Genomic DNA, 22163 nt, shown 5'->3' with positions numbered 1-22163 from the left:
GTGGAACTCTCTGTCAATGGAGACCTGGGCCCAGCAGGACATATTATCATTCCGCCGGTCCTGTAAGACAGAGCTGTTCCGCCAGGCGTTTGGTGGTTGAAGGGGGCGGTGCCATGTTGGCCTCCCAACTTTGGAATGGGGGGGTTCTCTTCACCATTGCACCTTAATGTATCTGGTTAATTTATTTCATTATTGTTTATTGTATGTTGATTTTAGAATTGTTGTTTCCTTGTTTTTATTGATTTTAACTTGTTCACTGCCCAGAGCCTCTGAGGATGGGCGGTTTATAAATTGAAATATAATAATGATAATGATAACAACAACAACAATAATAAACATATAATAAAACTGGTAGCAATCATATAAATACTGTACTAAAACATCCTGGGGCAGCCCACATTGCATCCCACATCTCAAACATCATCAAGGTCCACAGGGCAGGATGGCTATGGTTTATAAATATATATATATCCCTCCCCCGGGAGGGACCGGTTGGATTATTCATCTGCCTCAGCCTCCATAAACCTGGTGGAACATCTTCATCTTACAGCCCCAGTGAAATGATAACAGGTACTGCTGAGACCAGGCCTCCACAGATAGAGAGTTCCACCAGGTAGATGCCAGGACTGGAAAAGTCCTGGCCTGGTTGAGGCGAGGCAAACTTCCTTGGGGCTAGGGATCACCAGTAGCTGTTTGTCTGCTGATTGGAGCAACCTCCGGGGAATATAGGGTAAGATATAATCCCACAGGTATGTTGGTCCCAGTCCACTAAGGACTTTGAAGGACAAAACTAGAACCTTGAACCTGACCTGGAACTCCACTGGGAGCCAGTGCAGCTAGTGCAGAACAGGTATAATATGTGACTGGAAGGGAGTCCCTGTCAAAACATGCACTGCCACATTCTGGACCAATTGTAATGTCCAGAGCAGGCACAAGGCCAGGCCAGCACAAAGCAAGTTACAGTAGTCCAGCCTGGAGGTGACCGTTGTGTGGATCACTACCACTAGGTCATAGGTCAACCGGTAGGGGGCAAGCTGCCTGGCCTGGTGAAGATTCAAAAACACAGACCTGGGCCTCCATTGATAAGGAGGTATCCAGGATTATGCCCAGACTCCTCACCATCAGTGCCAGCTCAAGTAGCACCCCACTGACTTCAGTCGACTCTGTTTTAACCACCTAGTCATGACCTCCAGAGCCCTGGACAAATTATCCAGAATGGAATCCAGCTGGCTATCCATCAACAAATAAAGTTGGGTGTCATCAGCATACTAATGACAACCCAACCCCAAACTCTGCACCAGCTGCGTGAGGGGGCGTATATAGATGTTAAACAACATTGGAGGGAGTATCGCCTCTTGAGGGATGGCATTCACCAAGGGGTGGCATGACAAAAACTGCTCCCCAAGTGCCACCCTCTGTCCCCGATCATGGATAAAAGACACCAGCCACTATAGTGCTGTCCCACGTATCCCCACATCAGTGAGGCAGTGGGTCAATAGTTCGTAATTGACCATGTAGAACGCTGCTGTAAGATCCAACAATACCAGCAGCGCTGACCCACTTCAATCCAGGTTCATATGGAGATCATCTGTGAGGGAGATCAATGCCATCTCCATCCCGAGTCCAGGGCAGAAACTGTACTGGAATGGATCCAGGACAGAGGAATCTTTCAGGAAAACCTGCAGTTGTTCCACCGCCACTGGCTCAATCACCTTGCTCAGAAATGGGAGGTTCAAGACTGAGTGGTAATTGACAAGGTCAGTGGGGTCCAAAGATGGTTTCTTCAAGAGAGGCCACACCACTGCTTCCTTTAACACTCCAGGAAAAACCCTGGAGCAGATTAACAATGTCCTCCAATGGAGCCCCAAGCCCGTCAGCACCTTCACCAACCAACCATCCAAGGGGAGGTGCTGGGCCTCCCTGCCCGCAGGATTTTGTCAACCTCGTCCTGGGAAAGTGGATTGAATTGATCTAATACAGGACTGGAGTACAGTCAAGGGGCCTCCAGTTCCATTACTGTATGAACCATAGCCAGCAGGTCATGGCGGAAAAACAAGATCTTACCCACAAAATAGCTCCCCAAAGTCTCACAGCTAATATTCAAACTCATAATTTGGCAATTTCCCTGTGAGAGGGAGGTCAAGGACCGAACGATAAGAAATAATTGTACTGGGCATGAGCTTGTGGATGCAATGGAAGCAGCATAGAACTCCTTCTTAGTCGCTTTCACTGTCATCTCATAGGCTTTCATAAACATTCTATAAGATGCTCTTGCCTCTTCATCTCAACCCACCTGCACACTTGCTCAAGCCCTCTCAGCTCCCATTTCATCCATTGTAGCTCCTCAGTATACCAAGGGGCTAACCAGGCACAGGGACAAAGAGGGCAACGGAGAACAATTTCATTGATGGCTTTGGAGAGACGGATGTGCCAGTTTTCCAGTGCATTCAACAAACTGTCAGGCAGCTTCAGATCCCACAGAGCATTCTGGAGGCCCAAAGGATCCATCAGCCTCTGCAGGTGAGCAAAAATACGCTCACTGCCCATGCAAAGGGGGGCTGGTGCGACAAGCCTTCAGGACAAAGTGGTCTTATCAAGGCACCGCTTCAACTGTGTCCAGGTCCACCTGAATCCCCATCCCAAAGATCAAATCCAGCATGTGGTCCACTTGATGCATGGGTACTAATACAAACTGACAGAGTCCTAGTGCTGCCATGGGTGACACCAGGTCCGCAGTCTGTGAGGAAGTGGCATTCTCAGCATGGGCACTGATATCCCCCAATACCAAAAGCCTGGGATATTCCAAAGCCCAGCCGGCCACCACCTCCAGCAGGATCAACAGGGTATCTGCTGGCATGCTAGGCAGTCAGTATACCAAACAGATAGCCAAACTCTTTTCAGCATCCCACCCTACACAATCAATGCCAGTGATCTTTGGGGTGGGGAGTGGCCTAAAGGAGAAAGAATCTTGAATGAACAACACTTCCCCTCCCCCCTGGCCACTTGTCTGGGACTGATGAAGGACCAAAACACCTGAGACGGGATTGTCAGTTCTTTCAAGGCAACTATCTTGCCCTTCCTCACCCAGGTCTTGGTCACACATACCAGGTCCATATTATTCACTGCAAAAAACTCAGGCAAAGTCCTGGTCTTATTATTAATGGAAAAAACCCAAGGAGACTGAAAACAAGCTACTCACTGAGTCCAATTAGTCATAACCATTTATATACAAAGTGCAAGTGCTCCAAAGTGCCAAGACATAACAATAAATTACAATGTATACTAAGAATCCTATTACATCATTTCATTTACAACCATTCAAGAGGGTATCCACCCCATGTAAATATCAGAAATCTGACTCAATGCAAAAATCCAAATTCAATATCCAAAATCAATAAGTTAAGTATATAGAGTAAGTTCATAAGTTTTCCTACTAATAATGCTCTGTGTTCATTTCACAGGCAAACCGTCATTGCAGAGAAGAAAGTCTCATCCAACGTTGTCCTGGAATGAAGGCCATAATCCTGAACATAATGGATTATGACCAATGCACTTGAATAGGTTGTTATGAAAGAAAGAGAGCAACTTTATTAAGGCTTATGAAGAAGCTTTGCAAAATGGGCTATATTGGCAGCTAGCACACCTGTTGCCTTTGCCTACTCTGCAGCGTCTGGTTGCTTCATTTATTTATTTACTGTTATATCTTGGCACTTTGGAGCACTTGCACTTTGTATATAAATGGTTAGGACTAATTGGACTCAGTGAGTAGATTGTTTTCAGTTTCCTTGGGTTTTTTCCTTTGTTGTTTGACATTTAACAACAACAACATTTGATTTATATATCGCCCTTCAGGACAACTTAATGCCCACTCAGAGCGGTTTACAAAGTATGCCATTATTATCCCCACAACAAAACACCCTATGAGGTGGGTGGGGCTGAGAGAGCTCCTAGAAGCTGTGACTGACCCAAGGTCACCCAGCTGGCTTCAAGTGGAGGAGTGGGGAATCAAACCCGGCTCTCCAGATTAGAGTCCCACATGCTTAACCACTACACCAAACTGGTTCTCATTTCATTCGGAGACTTCCCCTTTAAATTTTCAGTCTTATTATTAATGGACCGGGCATTACACAACATCAGTGTCAGAGAAGGGGTAATTTTCCTAGCCCCACAACCAACATACCCCAGGGTAGGGCACAGGCTGGAAGGCACCAAGCCATACCATATCTCCGTGCCCTTCCATTTCTAGACCTTGCCTCTCCACCATACCTCCCCTGTCCCCGGAATACTAGGATCCCCAACTCCATGCCGCCCTCCTCACCACCACCATTCCATACCCATGGTGTAAACTCACAGTGATTCCCTTATATACAAACACACACTTCAATATCTACTGGGTGTTTTAATGACATCCACCTTCACTTACCTCTCCATTTAATATACCTCATATGTACCACTAAATCAATTTAATTTTTATCATTCCCCTGTACTAAAGCATTCTTTCCTCACACATTTTATCTTCTCAACAATATTGTGAGAGGGGTTAGGTTGGGCCAAGCTCACCACTTGGTGAGCTTTACAGCTGAGTGAGATTTTATTTTGATCTCCCCTGTCCAAATCCATCAGATATCACAGTAGCTCTCCTCACTAGGTTCAAGTTACCTACATTTTCTTGCCTTTTTAGCTCCAAGACATTATGGTATTTTTACTATCAGAAAAAAATAAGTCATCACAACCATATGATAACTTGGATACCCTGCCTCTCTAATGACTTGTATAAACTGACCTGCCTACTTACAAAGGCTGATATTCTCCTAGACGATACTGGGGAGATCCATTATTGGAACTGCTAATATCTTTAATTTTATTCAAAAGCAGCCATGAGAATCCCACATTTAGAGCTATGGCACTAGGGAATGGGAGATGATATCTTTCCCTCTCATGCTGTTTTCCCAATGTAAATTAACCCCAGTAATGCTGCTATTTACTCCACTAGAGTACTTGTGTATTTCCCCACTGAGACAAATAGTAACTTTGGAAGTGTGTGTGTGTGTGTGTGTGTGGGATAATCACAGAAGTCCCGTGTCTTGGCTAGTTGTGCCCCCCTCATCTTTTTATTCAATTATAATAAAATCCTTCAGTTTCAGTAAGAGTCCATCTTTCCATGCATTGAATCATCTTGACATCATGTCACATAAATATTACCAAAGTAATTCTTACCTAAATATTTTAGCAAGGGTACTTTCAATTTTCTTAAAATCAGGCCTCTTCTCTGGGTCTTCTTCCCAGCAGCTTTTCACAAGAAGATACACCTAAAATGCATAGTCCAAAACATGGCCAGGCTAGTTTAGATTTTGGTATTTATGAAATTTTAAAATAGCACTTTCCATTCACATAACCCTGTCTTTTGTACCATCCAACCTGAATCTAAGAATTGCCAATCTGTAACAAAACCTCACCTTACTTCCATACCCTCTATCGCAGCAGTCATCACATGCACTTTGCAGAAATCCCTAGTTTTACTCCACTCTCCTGTATATCCCAGTCAAACATCCCCACCCCTACCACAGTGGCTACTGGTTACATATGCCAAGACATCTAAGGCACAAATAAGACATGATGCTATTGGAATTTATTTATTTTTTGAACTTCACCTCCCGATTGCTTGCAACTACAATTATGATCACAAGTTTTAAATCTTGGCGATCACAAAATTATATAGATGGTGGCAGCAGTAGTGTCAAATAATCAATATTAACTGCTGTCTTACATGGGAAATTAAATTTGAGTTGCTGCCAAATTCCTAAGAAGTGGGTGAAGGACTTGAAGTGCAGAGAGAATGGATCATGGGAATTGCTGAAATCTTGCTTGTCCATCTTTCCCCTTCCAAACACTTCTCCCTAACTCATAGGTGTAAACTGTGTGAGGGGGTGTGTGAGGGGCTCAAGCTCCCCCAGATTTGGCCAGGGGGACTAAGCCCCTCAGACAACCAGTGAACTACAGGGGGGCTGAGGGACTCAAGCCCCCCAGATTTGGCCAAGTGGGACAACCAGTGAAAAACTCACACGAGGAACTCAGTTACAATGGCAGATGAAGCACAGAACTGTCCACCCTTCCTGTTGTAGCATATTACAATATCCATTATTCTTGGGGCTTTATTCTTGTTTTTTGCTCATATGTATTTGTGTGTTTATTAAGAATTTATAATTTAAAAAAGGTATTGCGGTTTACCTGAACAATTTACAAATAAATGATACAGAAGAATTAAGAGACTCTGACGGAAGATATATGATTTTGAAAATCAGGCTCCTGGAAGGCAAGGTTTATACAGTGGTGGGGAATGTCTGGCCCGGCCCGCAAAATCATTTGGTCTGGCCTGCAGGGCCGGCGCATCCATTGAAGTGGAGCCGGCATCTGCCTCGACCACAGCTCTCTGAAGGAGGCACTGTGGCCCATACTGGCCCCCAACGACCCCCTGGTCTGACCCGGCACCAGCGCTGCGGGCCGTGCAACGCAGCACAGAAGCAACCAGGCTGTGCCTGTTGCTTCATGCGCTTGCGCCCCCTGGCCTGACCCGGTGGCAGTGCCACGGGATGTATGGCGCAGAAGCAATCAGGCTGTTGCTTCATACACCCCCTGGCCCACCCCGGTGGCAGCGCCGCGGGATGCGCAGCACAGAAGCAATCAGGCTGTGCCTATTGCTTCGTGCACTTGGTGGGTATTGGACAATGGGAAGGTCAGTTTGTAGCCCCTCAAAGTAGCTTCCAGCAGACACTCCCGTTTTTGCCACTGTGAAGAGAAAATGACAGGAAAGGGAGGGACCCATGGATCATGCCTTTCCTGGGGTTCAATCTCTCTGAAACTTGGGGGGTCTATAGAGGACAATGAGGACTATATCCCCTGCAAATTTGGTGGGTATTGGACATTGGGAAGGTCAGTTTGTACCTCCTCAAAGTAGCTTCCAGCAGACATTCCGGTTTTTGCTACCGTGAAGAGAAAATGATAGGAAAGCGGGGGTGGGGGGGTGGGGGCATGGATCATGACTTTTCCAGGGTTCAATATAGTAGGCTAATTTTTAAGTTGATAATTTTGTATAGCCCACGAATGATATTATAAATATCCCAATTGGCCCTTGGCAGAAAAAAGGTTCCCCACCCCTGATTTACACACTAGCAACAATATATGTGCCAAGCAATGCAAGAGAAAAAAATTATGAACATGTTTTCCAATCCATTTTAGATTTTCAAGAAGATAATGATCTTCGGAGACATGAATGGAGTAATGGATCTAAAAGAGAGAGAGGTGAAAAAAACCAAAGAAGGCAAACTTCCCCCAAATGTTTTTAATTATATGGAAATGTTACAGTTGGAAGATGCTTGGAGGATCAAAAATCTGAATACTGAACACTATACTTTCTTTTCTGACAGACACCAAACACATTCAAGGATTGATATGTGTTGGATATAAAACACCTGAGTTATTTATATTGTTTATTATATTATGTTTACTCTTTCTTTTCTTTTTCTTTTGATATAATTATAATTGAGCTACTGTTTTTATTTTATTTTTCTGTTCTGCTTATATTTATAAAAACAAATTTTATATAAAAAATAATTTATACATTGCCTTAGAATACCTATAGCTATGGCCCATACTATGTAGCTTAGTCCTTAACCCTGGCTGGCTCCACCCACTTTCAATGTAGCAGCAGTCAGATTGCAAGGCCTCTGTTGGACATAAGTGAAACATAATTGCCTGGCTCCAATATACATTTGGAAAACAATGGCTCCTGGACTGGAAATGTTCAGTCTACATTCCAATTCCCTAAAAAGGGATTGCCAAAGAGTGCAGCAACTATTGGTCTATAGTGTTAATTTCCCATGCAAGCAAAGTGATGCTCAAAATTCTACAGCAAAGACTCTTATCATATACGGAACAAGAAAATGCCAGATGTTCAAGCTGGATTCAGAAAAGGAAGAGGCATCAGAGATCACACAGCAAATTTACGATGGAACATACCAGGGAGTTTCAGAAGAAAATCAGCCTGTGTTTTATAGGTTACAGAAAAGCTTTTGACTGTGTGGATCATGAAAAGCTATGGAGAGTTTTAAAAGAAATGAGGGTGCTACATCTGATTGTTTTAATGCACAACCTGGATAAGAGGCTATTGTCAGGACAGAATATGGGGAAACATTCTGGCTTCCAGCTGGCAAAGGTGTCAGACAAGGATGCATATTATCTCCCTACTTGTTCAAGCTTTATGCATAGTATATCATAAGGAAAGCTGAATTAGAAGAAGGTGGAGTGAAAATTGGTGGAAGGAACATTAACAATTTGAGATATGCAGATGACACCACATTACTGGCAGAAAACAGTGAAGACTTGAAATGACTACTGATGAAAGTTAAAGGAGAAAGCGCCAAAGCAGGAACATCAAGAAAACAAAAGTAATGACTATTGAGAAATTACCCAATTTAAAGTTGACAATGAAGAAATTGTAATTCGCCAAGATTTTCCATTCCTTGGCTCAATCATCAACCAAAAGGGAGATGGCAATGAAGAAAACAGACTTGGAAGAGCAGCAGTGATGGAGCTAGAGAAGATCCTTAAAGATAAAGATATCTCTCTGGGAACCAAGATCAAGATAATCCAGACTGTGGTATTCCCCATTACTATGTATGGATGTGAAAGTTGGAGAGTAAAGAAAGCTGACAGGAAGAAAATGGATTCCTTTGAAATGTGGTGCCAGAGGAGAGGTTTGCAGATACCATGGACAGCCAAAAAGACAAATAAGGGGGGTACTAGATCAAATCAAGCCTGAATTCTCCCTAGCAACTAAAATGACAAAACTGAGGCTATAGTACTTTGGTCAAATCATAAGAAGTCAAGATTCTCTGGAAAAGTCAATAATGCTAGGAAAAGTGGAAGACAGTAGGAAAAGAGGAAAACCTAAAACGAGATGGCTTGATGTATTGTCGAAGGCTTTCACGGCCGGAGAACGATGGTTGTTGGGGGTTTTCCAGGCTGTATTGCCGTGGTCTTGGCATTGTAGTTCCTGACGTTTCGCCAGCAGCTGTGGCTGGCATCTTCAGAGGTGTAGCACCAAAAGTCTTTTGCTGGCGAAACGTCAGGAACTACAATGCCAAGACCACGGCAATACAGCCCGGAAAACCCCCAACAACCATCGAGATGGCTTGAGTCAATAAAAGAAGCCACGTCCTCCAGTTTGCAGGATCTGACCAAGTCTATTAATGATAGGATTTTTGGAGGTCTTTCCTTCATAGGGTCCTCATAGGTCGGAGGTGACTTGGCACATAACAACAACAACAACAAGACTCCACTTCTACACTCCGTTGTCCCTTTCCCCAGTTTTCAGAGGGGGAGAAACCAGAGAGTTAGAAAGATAGACAGGTCAGGGCATCTGTTTACTGTTTACTCAATTACTGCCCTGAACTATCCTGTGATGTGTAGATTGCTAATCTCAGGACTTCCTCCTCAGGAACAGATCGGTAGATAGGAATCTATCAAAGTATCCTATCGTATCAAAGTATGGAGTTCCTATAATAAACAACTCTTACTTCTTTTTTAAAACTAAGGCAAGTGTAAGTTTGTTATTTTCATAGATGGTGAAATCATCCATAGATGGTGGCAATGGAAGCCCCTCCCTATGGTGTCATTGGCTCCTCCCTATGATGTCACTGGGCCCTAGTTCTTTTAAGGACCTGGCATAGCAATACCTCTGGCCCAGCCCCAGCTTCCCCCATGGGAAACTGGAAAGTCTACACCCTTGCCCAACTATTTTGTAAGAAGAGGAGGACCAAGCACTGTCCCTTGCTCAGGTTTCAGAGGGGGACAAACCAAAGAGTTGGAACGATAAGGAAGTCAGGAATCTGTTTACCCTTTGCTCTTTACTGTTCTGGCACTCTCATTTGATGTGTAAATTGTTATTCTCAGGGACTTCCTCTTTGTGACACCTCATCTTCCTCTCTTTGTCACAATCTCCACCCATTAAGGAGGCAGGACAACCTGTCCTGCTATCCACTGACATCCTTAGACTAGACAGCTAGATAGATATCTATCTCTTATCTATACTATCCTGTATGTAGTTCCTCCAATAAAAGACAAAGCTCTGATGTAAGTTTGTTTCTCTCTCCCACCCACACTATGCAATGAAGTCTCCTATGCCCCACATCTATTTACTTAGTATGCAACTCTGCTATCATATTTTTCTCCAAGTAGGCTCTAAGACTGGAAGTATCCCCCACTGAAGGAAAAGATGGGAATAAAATTTGAGGCGGGAAGACTTCAGCATCCATTCTGCCTTCTGTCCATTACTTTAACCCCTCCCCTTTCCCTACCTTATAGGAATTCAGCACAACATACATTCTAACAAATGGTTCTGCTGCTGCAGTGTATAGTTTGAGAGCCTTGGGTTAAAGCTAGCCATGATTCAGTTGGGCTGTGAGAAATCCATCTCCACAATTTAAAAAATCTTATTAAAGTCTGAGTCAGCTGTTCCCAATATCAATTTTATGTGTATCCTATTATGTATATACAATTCCTCCATAGATTGATAGAAAGGGAGCTAGAGACATAAAAGCATCTTTTGTGTTACATCCTCAAAAATCTTTTTATAGATTTTGTATATTTTACCACTGACAGAAGAGCCACTTAAATTACAGGAAGGCTCTGTCAGCTGGAGGAAGTCTTCAAACTTTGCTGAGCACAGTGTTAGGATATATTCTAGTAATTCATGCTCCTTCCTCTCAGCCTGGTAAATGCCTCCCTCCTGCTATTAGATATGTATTTAGTGATCAATTCTAAAATAACCTAGAGTGAAATTAGAAGCTACCATGTTGTATACATTATAAAGTATTGTAACAACAATGCACTGCAATTGCTAATAGAAAACTTTTAAATTTGGTTTTAACAAGATAGGGGCCTGGGAAAATTGCAGTGGGATTCCAGGGAACCATGGCGGGCCTCCTAGCCCACCATCACTGCTCTTCCATACCAGGTCAATATTTGTAAATCCTCCAGGGGGGCTCCTAGGTTTGGTCAGACAGCAGTTTCCTCCCAGCTGCAGCCCTCTACAGCTTTAGTGTGGCAGAAGCTAGCATGCAGGCCACCCGCACACAACTTCTTTGTGGCAGCAGCTCTCCTTCTGGGCAATCACAGCTTATCCTAATCCCTAGTCCCCTTACTTGGGTGAAGGTGGCATCCTTCTTGATCAGGGTGTGGGCAGGACCTCTCTCCCCCACTGCCAGTTCCCTGATGACACCAGGGCCTGCCTGGCTCCCTGGCTCTGGCCCTGGGTGCTGGGCATGTGGGGCTCCTCTGCTGGCAATGCTGGCTTTAGAACACGTTTTTGAGGGGGGACTGAAACTCCCAATGTAATCTTTGGAGGTTTGGGGGGTTCTTTGCCTCCTGTGGGGGAGGGTCCCCAAGGTTGCAGAAGCATTTGTTTTGTGACCAAGTGGCCTTGATCCATAGGTTTAAGGATCCACATGAGGGGGCACTTGGCTATTAGATATATGATTTCTGTAATCCTCATCCTATTATATTGGTTATTGGATGTCCCATCCTATTGATTGCATTGATTTACACTGGACATTTTCACACTGCCTACTGGCTGCGGAACATCGCACAAAGCTCCCGGAACAACAGTGTCTTCCTAGAGCTATTTTGCACAAGAAATGGAGTAATGACAGGAAATTGCACCAGAAAGATGCTGTCGTTTTGGGAGCTTTGCGCAATGTTCCGCAGCTGGTAAACAGTGTGAAAACAGCCATTGTGTAATGTACCTTGAGTCTCAATGAGAAAGGAGGACTACACATAATGTAAATAAATTTATTCCTGTTAATCTTGCTTATTTGGGTTGTGCATAAGCATTACTTCACTATACTAGAAATGATTTTATTTCAACATAGTCTTACTTCTTGCTCTCTTTCCTCTGCTGAATCCAAGGAAAGATCTGGTCGGAATGGTCTTTCTCCTTTGCAGCTCTCTACTCTATAAAGTTTCTCTAAAGCAAAAAAGAAGGTCAACATTTGATGATTCACTATATGAACACAATAAAGCATGAGAAGCAGTTTCCCTAGGCAAGCAGAACATAGTAAGGCAGTATTTTTAAGGGAAAAAAGACCGAACTAAAGTAATAAATCTGAACATAATTGTTATTTGATAAAGATTCAGTTTTTTAGGCTAAAACATTGCTACTGATGCAAAGTGATGGATTAAGGAAGCTACTAGCATTTGTTGGGCCTGGTACAGTGAGCTATGGCATAATCCCAGTGGTCATTGCTGCATTTCTTTTTAGAACACAGGAAAACAAAATGTGTTGGTAAATCTCAGAACGGGACTTTCCACTTTGCTTCCTGAAATTCTGCTTCTGGAGGATGAAGGGACGCTCATAAACAGTGTAGGGAGTGAAATGGAAGTCTGACATGGGAGGGGAAAGCAGCAAAAATTGCCTCCATATTCCTCCAACAAAGAGCCAAACTACACGAGATGCCCGACATATGTTCTTCATGTGTTGGGTCCCTCAAAGTTCCCTGGATAGTGTAGTCTTACAAAGAACAATCACTCCATGCGATTCTCCACCAGAGGAAAAGCAGTGGGGGTGATTCTCCCTCTGTCTCTTGCAAAAAGCCTCCACTCAGGTTTTCCTCTTGGAAGGAACAGCTGAACCCCTCCCTTCCCAGAAGCAGTAAACCAATCATATCCTGAACCCTGCATAGCTGCTTTAAAATAAAATACATTGGGAGAACCAATCGTATATCTTGAGCACAGGATCTCTAGTACAGCATGGTCTTTAATAGAGAGGAACAGTTGGACATTAACTAATTAAAAATGGCCTAAAACACCCATAAATGTTGTGTGGATGTTCCCCATCTTAAAACCTCCTGCAGTTTATATTGCTATTCCGCAGAACACACATGTTTAATATGAAGGACAGACTCTCCTAAACTCAGAGGACACATATCATGGAGTTATGGCTAGGGGTGTGCAAGCCAAAAATTTTCGGCTATAGCCGAAAGTAGAAAGCCGAAAGAAGATTCTCTATCGTTAAAGCCGAAAGCCGAAACAAGAATCTCTTTCGGCTTTCGACTTTCGGGATTCTTTCGGCATTATTTCGGCATTCTTTCGGCTTTTTTCTATGGGAAAATGCCTCCGTCTTCCAGGACGCCTGGAGGAGGCATTTTCCCACCAAATAAGCCCAAAATTGGTGGGGACCTTCCTCTAACCCTTCTCTAACAACCACCCAAGTTTCAGACAGATTGGACTTTGGGGGGCCATGTTATGGCCCCCCAAAGCAGGTCCCCCCATCCTCCCATAAGAAAGCGAAGGAGCAGCATATTGTTAGCATGCTGCTGCTGATCTTTCTTCATTATTTCCTATGGGGAAAAAATGAAGAGGCAGGCTTCCTTTGCCAGGGGTGGCATTTTGCATGCAAAATGCCCCCCAGCCCTCAGGGGCCCTTCTCCCACCCCTCCTCCCACCCCCCACCAAGGCTCAGCCTGCTCCCACTTGGGGGGGCCATTTCATGGCCTCCCCAAGTAGGTGCTCTAATCTCTACCACTGACAGCTGGGGGAGGCTTGTGTTGCCAGGGGTGGCATTTTGCATGCAAAATGCCCCCCAACCCTCTGGGGCCCTTCTCCCACCCCTCCTCCCACCCCCCACCAAGGCTCAGCCTGCTCCCACTTGGGGGGGCATTTCATGGCCTCCCCAAGTAGGTGCTCTGCTCTCATCTCTACCACTGACAGCTGGGGGAGGCTTGTGTTGCCAGGGGTGGCATTTTGCATGCAAAATGCCCCCCAGCCCTCTGGGGCCCTTCTCCCACCCTTCCTCCCACCCCCCACCAAGGCTCAGACTGCTCCCACTTGGGGGGGGCATTTCATGGCATCCCCAAGTAGGTCCTCTCAGCCCCTAAAGTCCACCCCTTACAGCCCCACACAAACCCAATTCCCCCCCAGCTGCCACACACAGACCCAAATCCCCACATTAGCCCCTCACAGACCCAAATCCACCCCCACCTGCCCTACACCCATAACCCCAGGAACAGGCTGGCAAAGGCCAGCCCTCTCCCTTTGTTCCCTATGCTGGGAACTTCTAAACTCTCTTTCCCTGGGCAATTCTGCACAGCCCAGGGGTGCCACAATGGTGGGCACACTTCTGAGTGCCAGCTGGTCCCTGTGAAAGAGCACCTGAACCACAGACACCCTCCCTCAAATTCCCCCACCACCTACAGAGATGGCTGGCCAGCCAGCCCCATTGTTCCCTATGATGGGAACCAACTGCACAACAAAGAATAAAACAAGAACAACACAAAATAAAGTTTTAAAAAAATTATTTTCTCCCTTCCAAAGTACAAGTAGGCAAAGCATTATGACACATTACACCAGCAGTCCCCCACACAGAAAAATTAAAACAAAACTCACTTAACATCAGAGAATCACAAAGCATGATTCCTGTCAAAAACACTTTATTTCTTGAACAGCTTTAGGTTACACAGCAGGGGGGAACACCAAAGGGCATGGCAGCACTATCTTACACAAAAATAACACAACTCACTTAACATCAGAGAATCACAAAGCATGATTCCTGTCAAAAACACTTTATTTCTTGAACAGCTTTAGGTTACACAGCAGGGGGGAACACCAAAGGGCATGGCAGCACTATCTTACACAAAAATAACACAACTCACTTAACATCAGAGAATCACAAAAACACAATTCCTGGCATAAACACTTTATTTCTTGAACAGCTTTAGGTTACACAGTAGGAGGGCACAACAGGGCATGATAGCAATGTACTACAAAAAATAATACAACCCACTTCACCGTTTTTGACAGCAATTGTGTTTGTGTGATTCTCTGATGTGAAGTGAGTTGTGTTATTTTTGCGTAGTACACTGCTTTCCTGCTCTGCGGTGCCTTCCTACTGTGTAACCTAAAGCAGTTACAGAAATAAAGTTCTTTTGACAGCAATTTTTGGGGTGATTCTTTAATGTGAAGTGAGTTGTATTATTTTTGTGTAAGATACTGCTTCCATGCCCTTTGGTGTCCCCCCCCTGCTGTGTAGCCTAAAGCTGTTCAAGAAATAAAGTGTTTTTGACAGGAATTGTGCTTTTGTGATTCTCTGATGTTAAGTGAGTTGTGTTATTTTTGTGTAAGATAGTGCTGCCATGCCCTTTGGTGTTCCCCCCTGCTGTGTAACCTAAAGCTGTTCAAGAAATAAAGTGTTTTTGACAGGAATCGTGCTTTGTGATTCTCTGATGTTAAGTGAGTTGTGTTATTTTTGTGTAAGATAGTGCTGCCATGCCCTTTGGTGTTCCCCCCTGCTGTGTAACCTAAAGCTGTTCAAGAAATAAAGTGTTTTTGACAGGAATCATGCTTTGTGATTCTCTGATGTTAAGTGAGTTGTGTTATTTTTGTGTAAGATAGTGCTGCCATGCCCTTTGGTGTTCCCCCCTGCTGTGTAACCTAAAGCTGTTCAAGAAATAAAGTGTTTTTGACAGGAATCATGCTTTGTGATTCTCTGATGTTAAGTGAGTTGTGTTATTTTTGTGTAAGATAGTGCTGCCATGCCCTTTGGTGTTCCCCCCTGCTGTGTAACCTAAAGCTGTTCAAGAAATAAAGTGTTTTTGACAGGTATCATGCTTTGTGATTCTCTGATGTTAAGTGAGTTGTGTTATTTTTCTGTGTGGGGGACTGCTGGTGTAATGTGTCATAATGCTTTGCCTACTTGTACTTTGGAAGGGAGAGAAAAAAATTTAAAACTTTATTTTGTGTTGTTCTTGTTTTATTCTTTGTTGTGCAGTTGGTTCCCATCATAGGGAACAATGGGGCTGGCTGGCCAGCCATCTCTGTAGGTGGTGGGGGAATTTGAGGGAGGGTGTCTGTGGTTCAGGTGCTCTTTCACAGGGACCAGCTGGCACTCAGAAGTGTGCCCACCATTGTGGCACCCCTGGGCTGTGCAGAATTGCCTAGGGAAAGAGAGTTTAGAAGTTCCCAGCATAGGGAACAAAGGGAGAGGGCTGGCCTTTGCCAGCCTGTTCCTGGGGTTATGGGTGTGGGGCAGGTGGGGGTGGATTTGGGTCTGTGAGGGGCTAATGTGGGGATTTGGGTCTGTGTGTGGCAGCTGGGGGGGAATTGGGTTTGTGTGGGGCTGTAAGGGGTGGACTTTAGGGGCTGAGAGGACCTACTTGGGGATGCCATGAAATGGCCCCCCCAAGTGGGAGCAGTCTGAGCCTTGGTGGGGGGTGGGAGGAAGGGTGGGAGAAGGGCCCCAGAGGGCTGGGGGGCATTTTGCATGCAAAATGCCACCCCTGGCAACACAAGCCTCCCCCAGCTGTCAGTGGTAGAGATGAGAGCAGAGCACCTACTTGGGGAGGCCATGAAATGCCCCCCCAAGTGGGAGCAGGCTGAGCCTTGGTGGGGGGTGGGAGGAGGGGTGGGAGAAGGGCCCCAGAGGGTTGGGGGGCATTTTGCATGCAAAATGCCACCCCTGGCAACACAAGCCTCCCCCAGCTGTCAGTGGTAGAGATTAGAGCACCTACTTGGGGAGGCCATGAAATGCCCCCCCCCAAGTGGGAGCAGGCTGAGCCTTGGTGGGGGGGTGGGAGGAGGGGTGGGAGAAGGGCCCCTGAGGGCTGGGGGGCATTTTGCATGCAAAATGCCACCCCTGGCAAAGGAAGCCTGCCTCTTCATTTTTTCCCCATAGGAAATAATGAAGAAAGATCAGCAGCAGCATGCTAACAATATGCTGCTCCTTCGCTTTCTTATGGGAGGATGGGGGGACCTGCTTTGGGGGGCCATAACATGGCCCCCCAAAGTCCAATCTGTCTGAAACTTGGGTGGTTGTTAGAGAAGGGTTAGAGGAAGGTCCCTACCAATTTTGGGCTTATTTGGTGGGAAAATGCCTCCTCCAGGTGTCCTGGAAGACGGAGGCATTTTCCCTTAGGAAAGCCGAAAGAATCCCGAAACGTTTCGGCTTTTTTCTTTCGGCTACCCGAAACGTTTCGGCATTCCCCGAAACGTTTCGGCATTCCCCGAAAGAAGCCGAAACACTTTTGTTTCGGCATTCTTTCGGCATTCTGAATGCCGAAACGCACATCCCTAGTTATGGCTAATGAGAGCGCTCCAATGCTATGCCAACAAGGGAGATCATTGCACTGGTGTCATTAGCAGACCAAAACCAGTAACTAAAGACAATGTACTATTGTTGTTACCCTATGCTGCAGTCTCAGTTGGTTCAAGGAAGAACTGTTTGTTCTTGACATACTGTAGCGACATGGCAGCTTGGCTGGGAAAGTCTTAAGGGGTTTTTGGAAGGGAACCCATGTTTCTTTTATTTTACCCTAGAAAGAGAACTAAAGTAAAGTTGGTCTTGCCTGTTACATTTACCCTGGTACTTTCTACCCTCTATTTTCATATTCATTGTTTACTCTAAAGAGAAATGTGATAAAAGGAAGGCCATCTATAGAAAATAGAGGGAGTGTTTGGGGTAGCCTATTTGGAGCAGGCTCCAGGGAAGAAGCCTTGAAAGCCATGGATCTCTCTGTAGTGTATCCCCTCCCAGCCTTGAGTGTGTTCCGTCTGAAGCTTTCACAGATAACAAGCGGGGCCAAACCAATATCATATATTTCTTTTAGTTTATGTGACCTACTGAATTTAAAAGCTGACCCGTAATTCATCCATATTAATTACAAACTGTCATGGCTGAGGTCTCCTCGGAGGAAGAAGAACCTTGTGTAGCCAGCCAAGCCAGCCCTGATGCAGCAGAAGCCGGCAATCAGGAGTAACAGCTGCTGGAAGACCAGAGTCCACGGCCAGCAGCTGAGCCAGCAGCCCCAACACCCTGCAGCCAAAACACCACTGGTGAAGCCCAGCCAGCAGTTACCCAAAGCCCTCAGTCTGCAGCTGAGCCAGCAGCACCAATGCCCTCCAGTTCCACCACCACTGGTGAAGCACTGCCAAGGACGCCCAAACCTCCAGCTTCACCCAGGGAGCGCCGCAGGCAAAAGCAGCAGGTGGAGCTGCAGGAAAGGTGGCAGAGTGCACGCCTCCTGGCCAGACATCAGCTGCTTGTGCAGAGTGATGAGGGAGTAAGCACAGGATAGCTCCCAGGCAGCTGGCCGCCAGCCCAGCCTGCCTATAAAAGCCTGCCACAGACAGCCAGGAGGCGTGGAAGTAGCACCTTGGAATCCTGCTCTGACTACGCTACTGAACCTTGCTCTGCCCTTGCCTTGTGACCACCGGACCGTGCCTTGACCCTGCTTCTGGCTAGCCCTTGCCCTGACCGGTAACTGACCTATGGACCTCTTGACTTGGCTTCTGGATTCTGGACTTTGGACTTGAAACTCTCATCTGGCTTTGAACTTGTGCACTGACCTTGGACTGGACTCAGACTATCCTGCCTGTGCTGACCTGGCCCACAACACAAACCTTTGAAATTCCATTGATTTCTGTTTGCATGCCTATGTAAATTCTTTATTACTATAAACAATATTGTTTACTTTGTCCGGTCTATGAGAAACTATAAATGTTACTTTAAAATCTTTTATGGGCATGCACTATTACTATATATATGCATCAAGTTGATGTGAGGATATCTCTCAATAAACTTTCCTTTGTTGAACCAACAAAGTGTTGTCTGCCTTGATTAGTTAGAATTTGGTGTTTGGAGGGGTCTCCAAAACTGGAAAACTGCCCTTCACAAAAAATAAAAAATGCCTTTTAAAAGGCTAAATGGGGGGGGGTGGCATGTTGCAGTGAGTTGCCCTACACCATTTTGAAAGCAGAGCTTAGCTCCTCTTGTATTGCACTAGAAGTTTCTATCTGAAACACTGTTTGTTGAGGTGGATGCTGATAGTGATAAAAACAGGGCTAAACCAGGGCCGATTCCAGACGGCCCCCCGCCTCGCAAAACGTCGCGCGTCGTCACGCAGAAAACACGAAATATCGCGTTTTCTGCACGACAACGCGCGACGTTTCGCAAGGCGGGGGGCCGTCTGGAATTGGCCCTGATATGTGACAGAACCCTAAGAGTCAATATGGCTCAAGAGTGCCACCTAGAGCATCTGGATTCTTGGACCCCTGGGGCTTACACAAGAATAATGCTTTATCTTCCATTCTACATTAGGGCTACCTGGCCAGCTTAATCCTTTTTTGACAAAGGGTAATCAGTTTGGGACAGATTCCCTATTTTTCATGTTAGCGCAGAGCCATTAAAATGGTGGGACCATCCTGTAATAATTCAATGATTGGTAGCAATGGTCTCTGACATCAGAGCTCTGCTCGGGATTGGTTAGATTTGCTAATCAATCTCACCGAAGAGGCTGGCTCAGGTCAGACCCCATTGCCCATAAATATCTCTGGACTTTTCTATATCCCCCACTTTGGAACATCTGGAAACCTCCAAGACCACTGGGCTAGGGGTTAAGGACTCTTCCACTATCTTGGTACTGCAAGAAACTCTGGACATGCTCTGAGGAATCTACTACAATTTAGGTAAAGTGTACTTAGCTAAGTTAGCTCAATGTTATTGTTTTATTTGAGACACTGTGTGCTGTGTGATAGTGTGCTTTCCCTGTATTTTGTATTTAGTCCTCCTTCCTACCCCTTTTAAATCCACCCCCTCTCCCTACCCCCTCTCCCTTTTCCCCTATAATAAACTCTATAAAGGCATTTTTGGCTTCCTTAGTACAATACATTTTTTCTGTGCTATCTCTCTGAATCTCTTCCCTACATGCCAGACCTTTTGGGCGCAACCTGGTTTGCTATAGTTTTTCAGGGGTTCCACCCTGTTACTTGGTTATCTTGCTAGGACTGGGCTGCAAGGGCAGCTTCCCAGTAGATCAATCTAGATGTTCTCAGGAGGTACCTGAGTGATGGCAAATGACTTCTAGGGTGCTTTCCAGGGAAACATTTGTTTAATGTTGAGCCCAGCAAGGAAAGCCACTTCACCCCTTTCCTAACAGTAACAGATGCACAGGGAATAAGGGAAGGGCACATTTAAGCCAGCCACTATACATTGTTTTCCCCACATGAGATAGCCCTAAGGATCCACTATGTACTCCGCTGGGCAAATATGGCTGACAGTCACATGATATGGAAAATTACAACACTTGCAGAAAAGGGAGAGAGTGTGATTCTTGCCAAGTCCCCATTGTCACACAGGAGTCTTCATTTCTTATGGCATCCCATTCTGCAGGGCCCCCTAAACCCCAGCAGTGACCATTCAGTGGATGCAGGAGGTTGCTGGGAGGTGGAGAACCAGATGAAAAATCACATACATTGAGTTGTGACAGTGATCAGATTTTGGATTCAACCCATTAAAAATGTTTGATATAAAGTCATAGTTTCTCCTCTTTTGTAATCTAAAAATTCATGGAAATAAATGGCCGTTTCTGAATTTGGTATGTGATAATACCGTATTAATTTCCAGCTTTGGCTCCACTATGTAGATCAAAAAATCCACACAATGGAGCAGTGTGGGAACTAGGTAGACAAACAGACTGAAAGAGTATGTCTGCTGGAAGTGCCCCAACAGCCCTGCTCTCAGAGCCCAAGGGAAGTCTGGAAAGGGCAAACAGATCTTTTTAGCGTGGTTGAGAATGGCTGCAAAGGTAGAACTGTTCTCACCTTTGCAGATATCCTTGAGCAATCTGAAAACAATCTGCAGCATATTGTTGCAGGTCCTTACTTGTTATTATCTGATTATGCAATATATATCTGCCTCACTGCATAATTAATGATAAAAAAATTTCAGATATTAGAGGGAAATAAGATTCCATGATAACTGTTCCCACAATGTTTTGTTGGCATTAGACTGTTTATTCAAATAACCCAGTGCTTTTTTTCAGGGCTATGCTCTGGTATGGAGTACTGGCACCTCTTCGGTATTCTGAACATGGGCTGAGAGGAGAGAATATTATGAATAGCAGCACCTCTTGTTAAAGAAAAAAAAAGCCTAATGGTTTTATTTTATTCAAATATATTGGAAATTGTTCAGCTCAAAGTTCAACATGCCAGCAACAGCAGCTACCTGGGGCTTCTTTTTCAAGAATGAAATGGAGGGACAGGACTTTTTGACCCTTTCCCCCTGCTATTTTCCTGCTGTAAAAGGCTTCCCCAAGAGTGTCAATGCCCGACAGGGAAACCTTACAATTACAAATACTCATATTTAGAGGCAATTTTTTTTAGAGTTTATTTATTTAAAACATTTCTACCCAATTCAGGGTCTCCAAGGTGGTGAACATTAAAAAACTTAAAACATTTCAAATATTAAAAGCATTGAAAATATAAATATATAAAAATATTTTAAACAAATAAAACATAAACACAGTAAAACACAGAAACAGGGAAGAAGGCTAGTAAGAGTTAATAAGGGAACACTGAACCAAACGAAAAAGTCTTCATGCACTGGTGGAAGATAACAATAGAGGGAGACTGATGAAGGTCCCTGGGAAGGGAGTTCCAAACTTTGGGCTCTACCATCAAGAAAGCCCTTTCTTAGGTTGCCACCTATCTAGCCTCAGATAATGGTGGCACCCAAAGCAGGGCCTCTGAAAATGACTGGAGGGGTTGGGTAGGTTCATATGATAGTTCTTTGGGTATGCTTGTCCCAAGCCATATAGTTTTTTTAAGATAAATATGAATGCCTTGAATTGGGCACAGAAGCAAACTGGTAGCCAGGGTAGATGGACTGAAGTGATATGGTCCCTACAACCCACTCCAGGGTTCTAGCTAAAGCATTCTGTACCAACTGTAGCTTCTGGACAGTCTTCAAGGCAGTCCTACATACAGTGCATTGAATCCAGATATTACCACAGTGGCAAGGTCTTCCTGCCCAGGTATTGCTGCAGTTGGCTCACCAGCAAAAGCTGGAGAAAGGCGCCCTAGCTACTGCACGTATAGTCTGCCTTTCTTGCTGAGATTCAAGATGTACTACAATTTTTTTTAAAAAAATGAAATAAGTATAAATCTGCCAAACAATTTCACAGACTTTAAAACTACAGGCTTATTCTCTTTGCAAAAATATCCTCTTGAACATTTCCATTTTACACAGTTTTTATAAAGGGTGACAGTTTTGAATGAAAACCTACTTTGGTAGCAAGGCCTTAGCATGCATATGTTTCTCTGACAGTAAGATCCATGAT

The 22163-nt window shown here is 44.8% G+C and overlaps 1 protein-coding gene across 1 annotated transcript in view; it reads right to left on the bottom strand.

Annotated features, from left to right (window-relative positions):
- The window catches only part of GUCY2C (guanylate cyclase 2C), a 146791-nt gene that overhangs the window by 27689 nt on the left and 96939 nt on the right, over positions 1-22163 (bottom strand). Inside the window, exons 19-20 of the mRNA XM_054989132.1 lie at positions 11934-12022; positions 5218-5309 (exon numbers count right to left, since the gene is read on the bottom strand). Coding sequence (XP_054845107.1) covers positions 5218-5309; positions 11934-12022 — 181 coding nt within the window. The remainder of the gene's footprint in view (positions 1-5217; positions 5310-11933; positions 12023-22163) is intronic.

Source organism: Eublepharis macularius, chromosome 9 (genome assembly GCF_028583425.1).
Source record: "Eublepharis macularius isolate TG4126 chromosome 9, MPM_Emac_v1.0, whole genome shotgun sequence".
NCBI classification, from domain to species: domain Eukaryota; kingdom Metazoa; phylum Chordata; class Lepidosauria; order Squamata; family Eublepharidae; genus Eublepharis; species Eublepharis macularius.
This window is presented reverse-complemented; position numbering and strand designations above follow the sequence as displayed.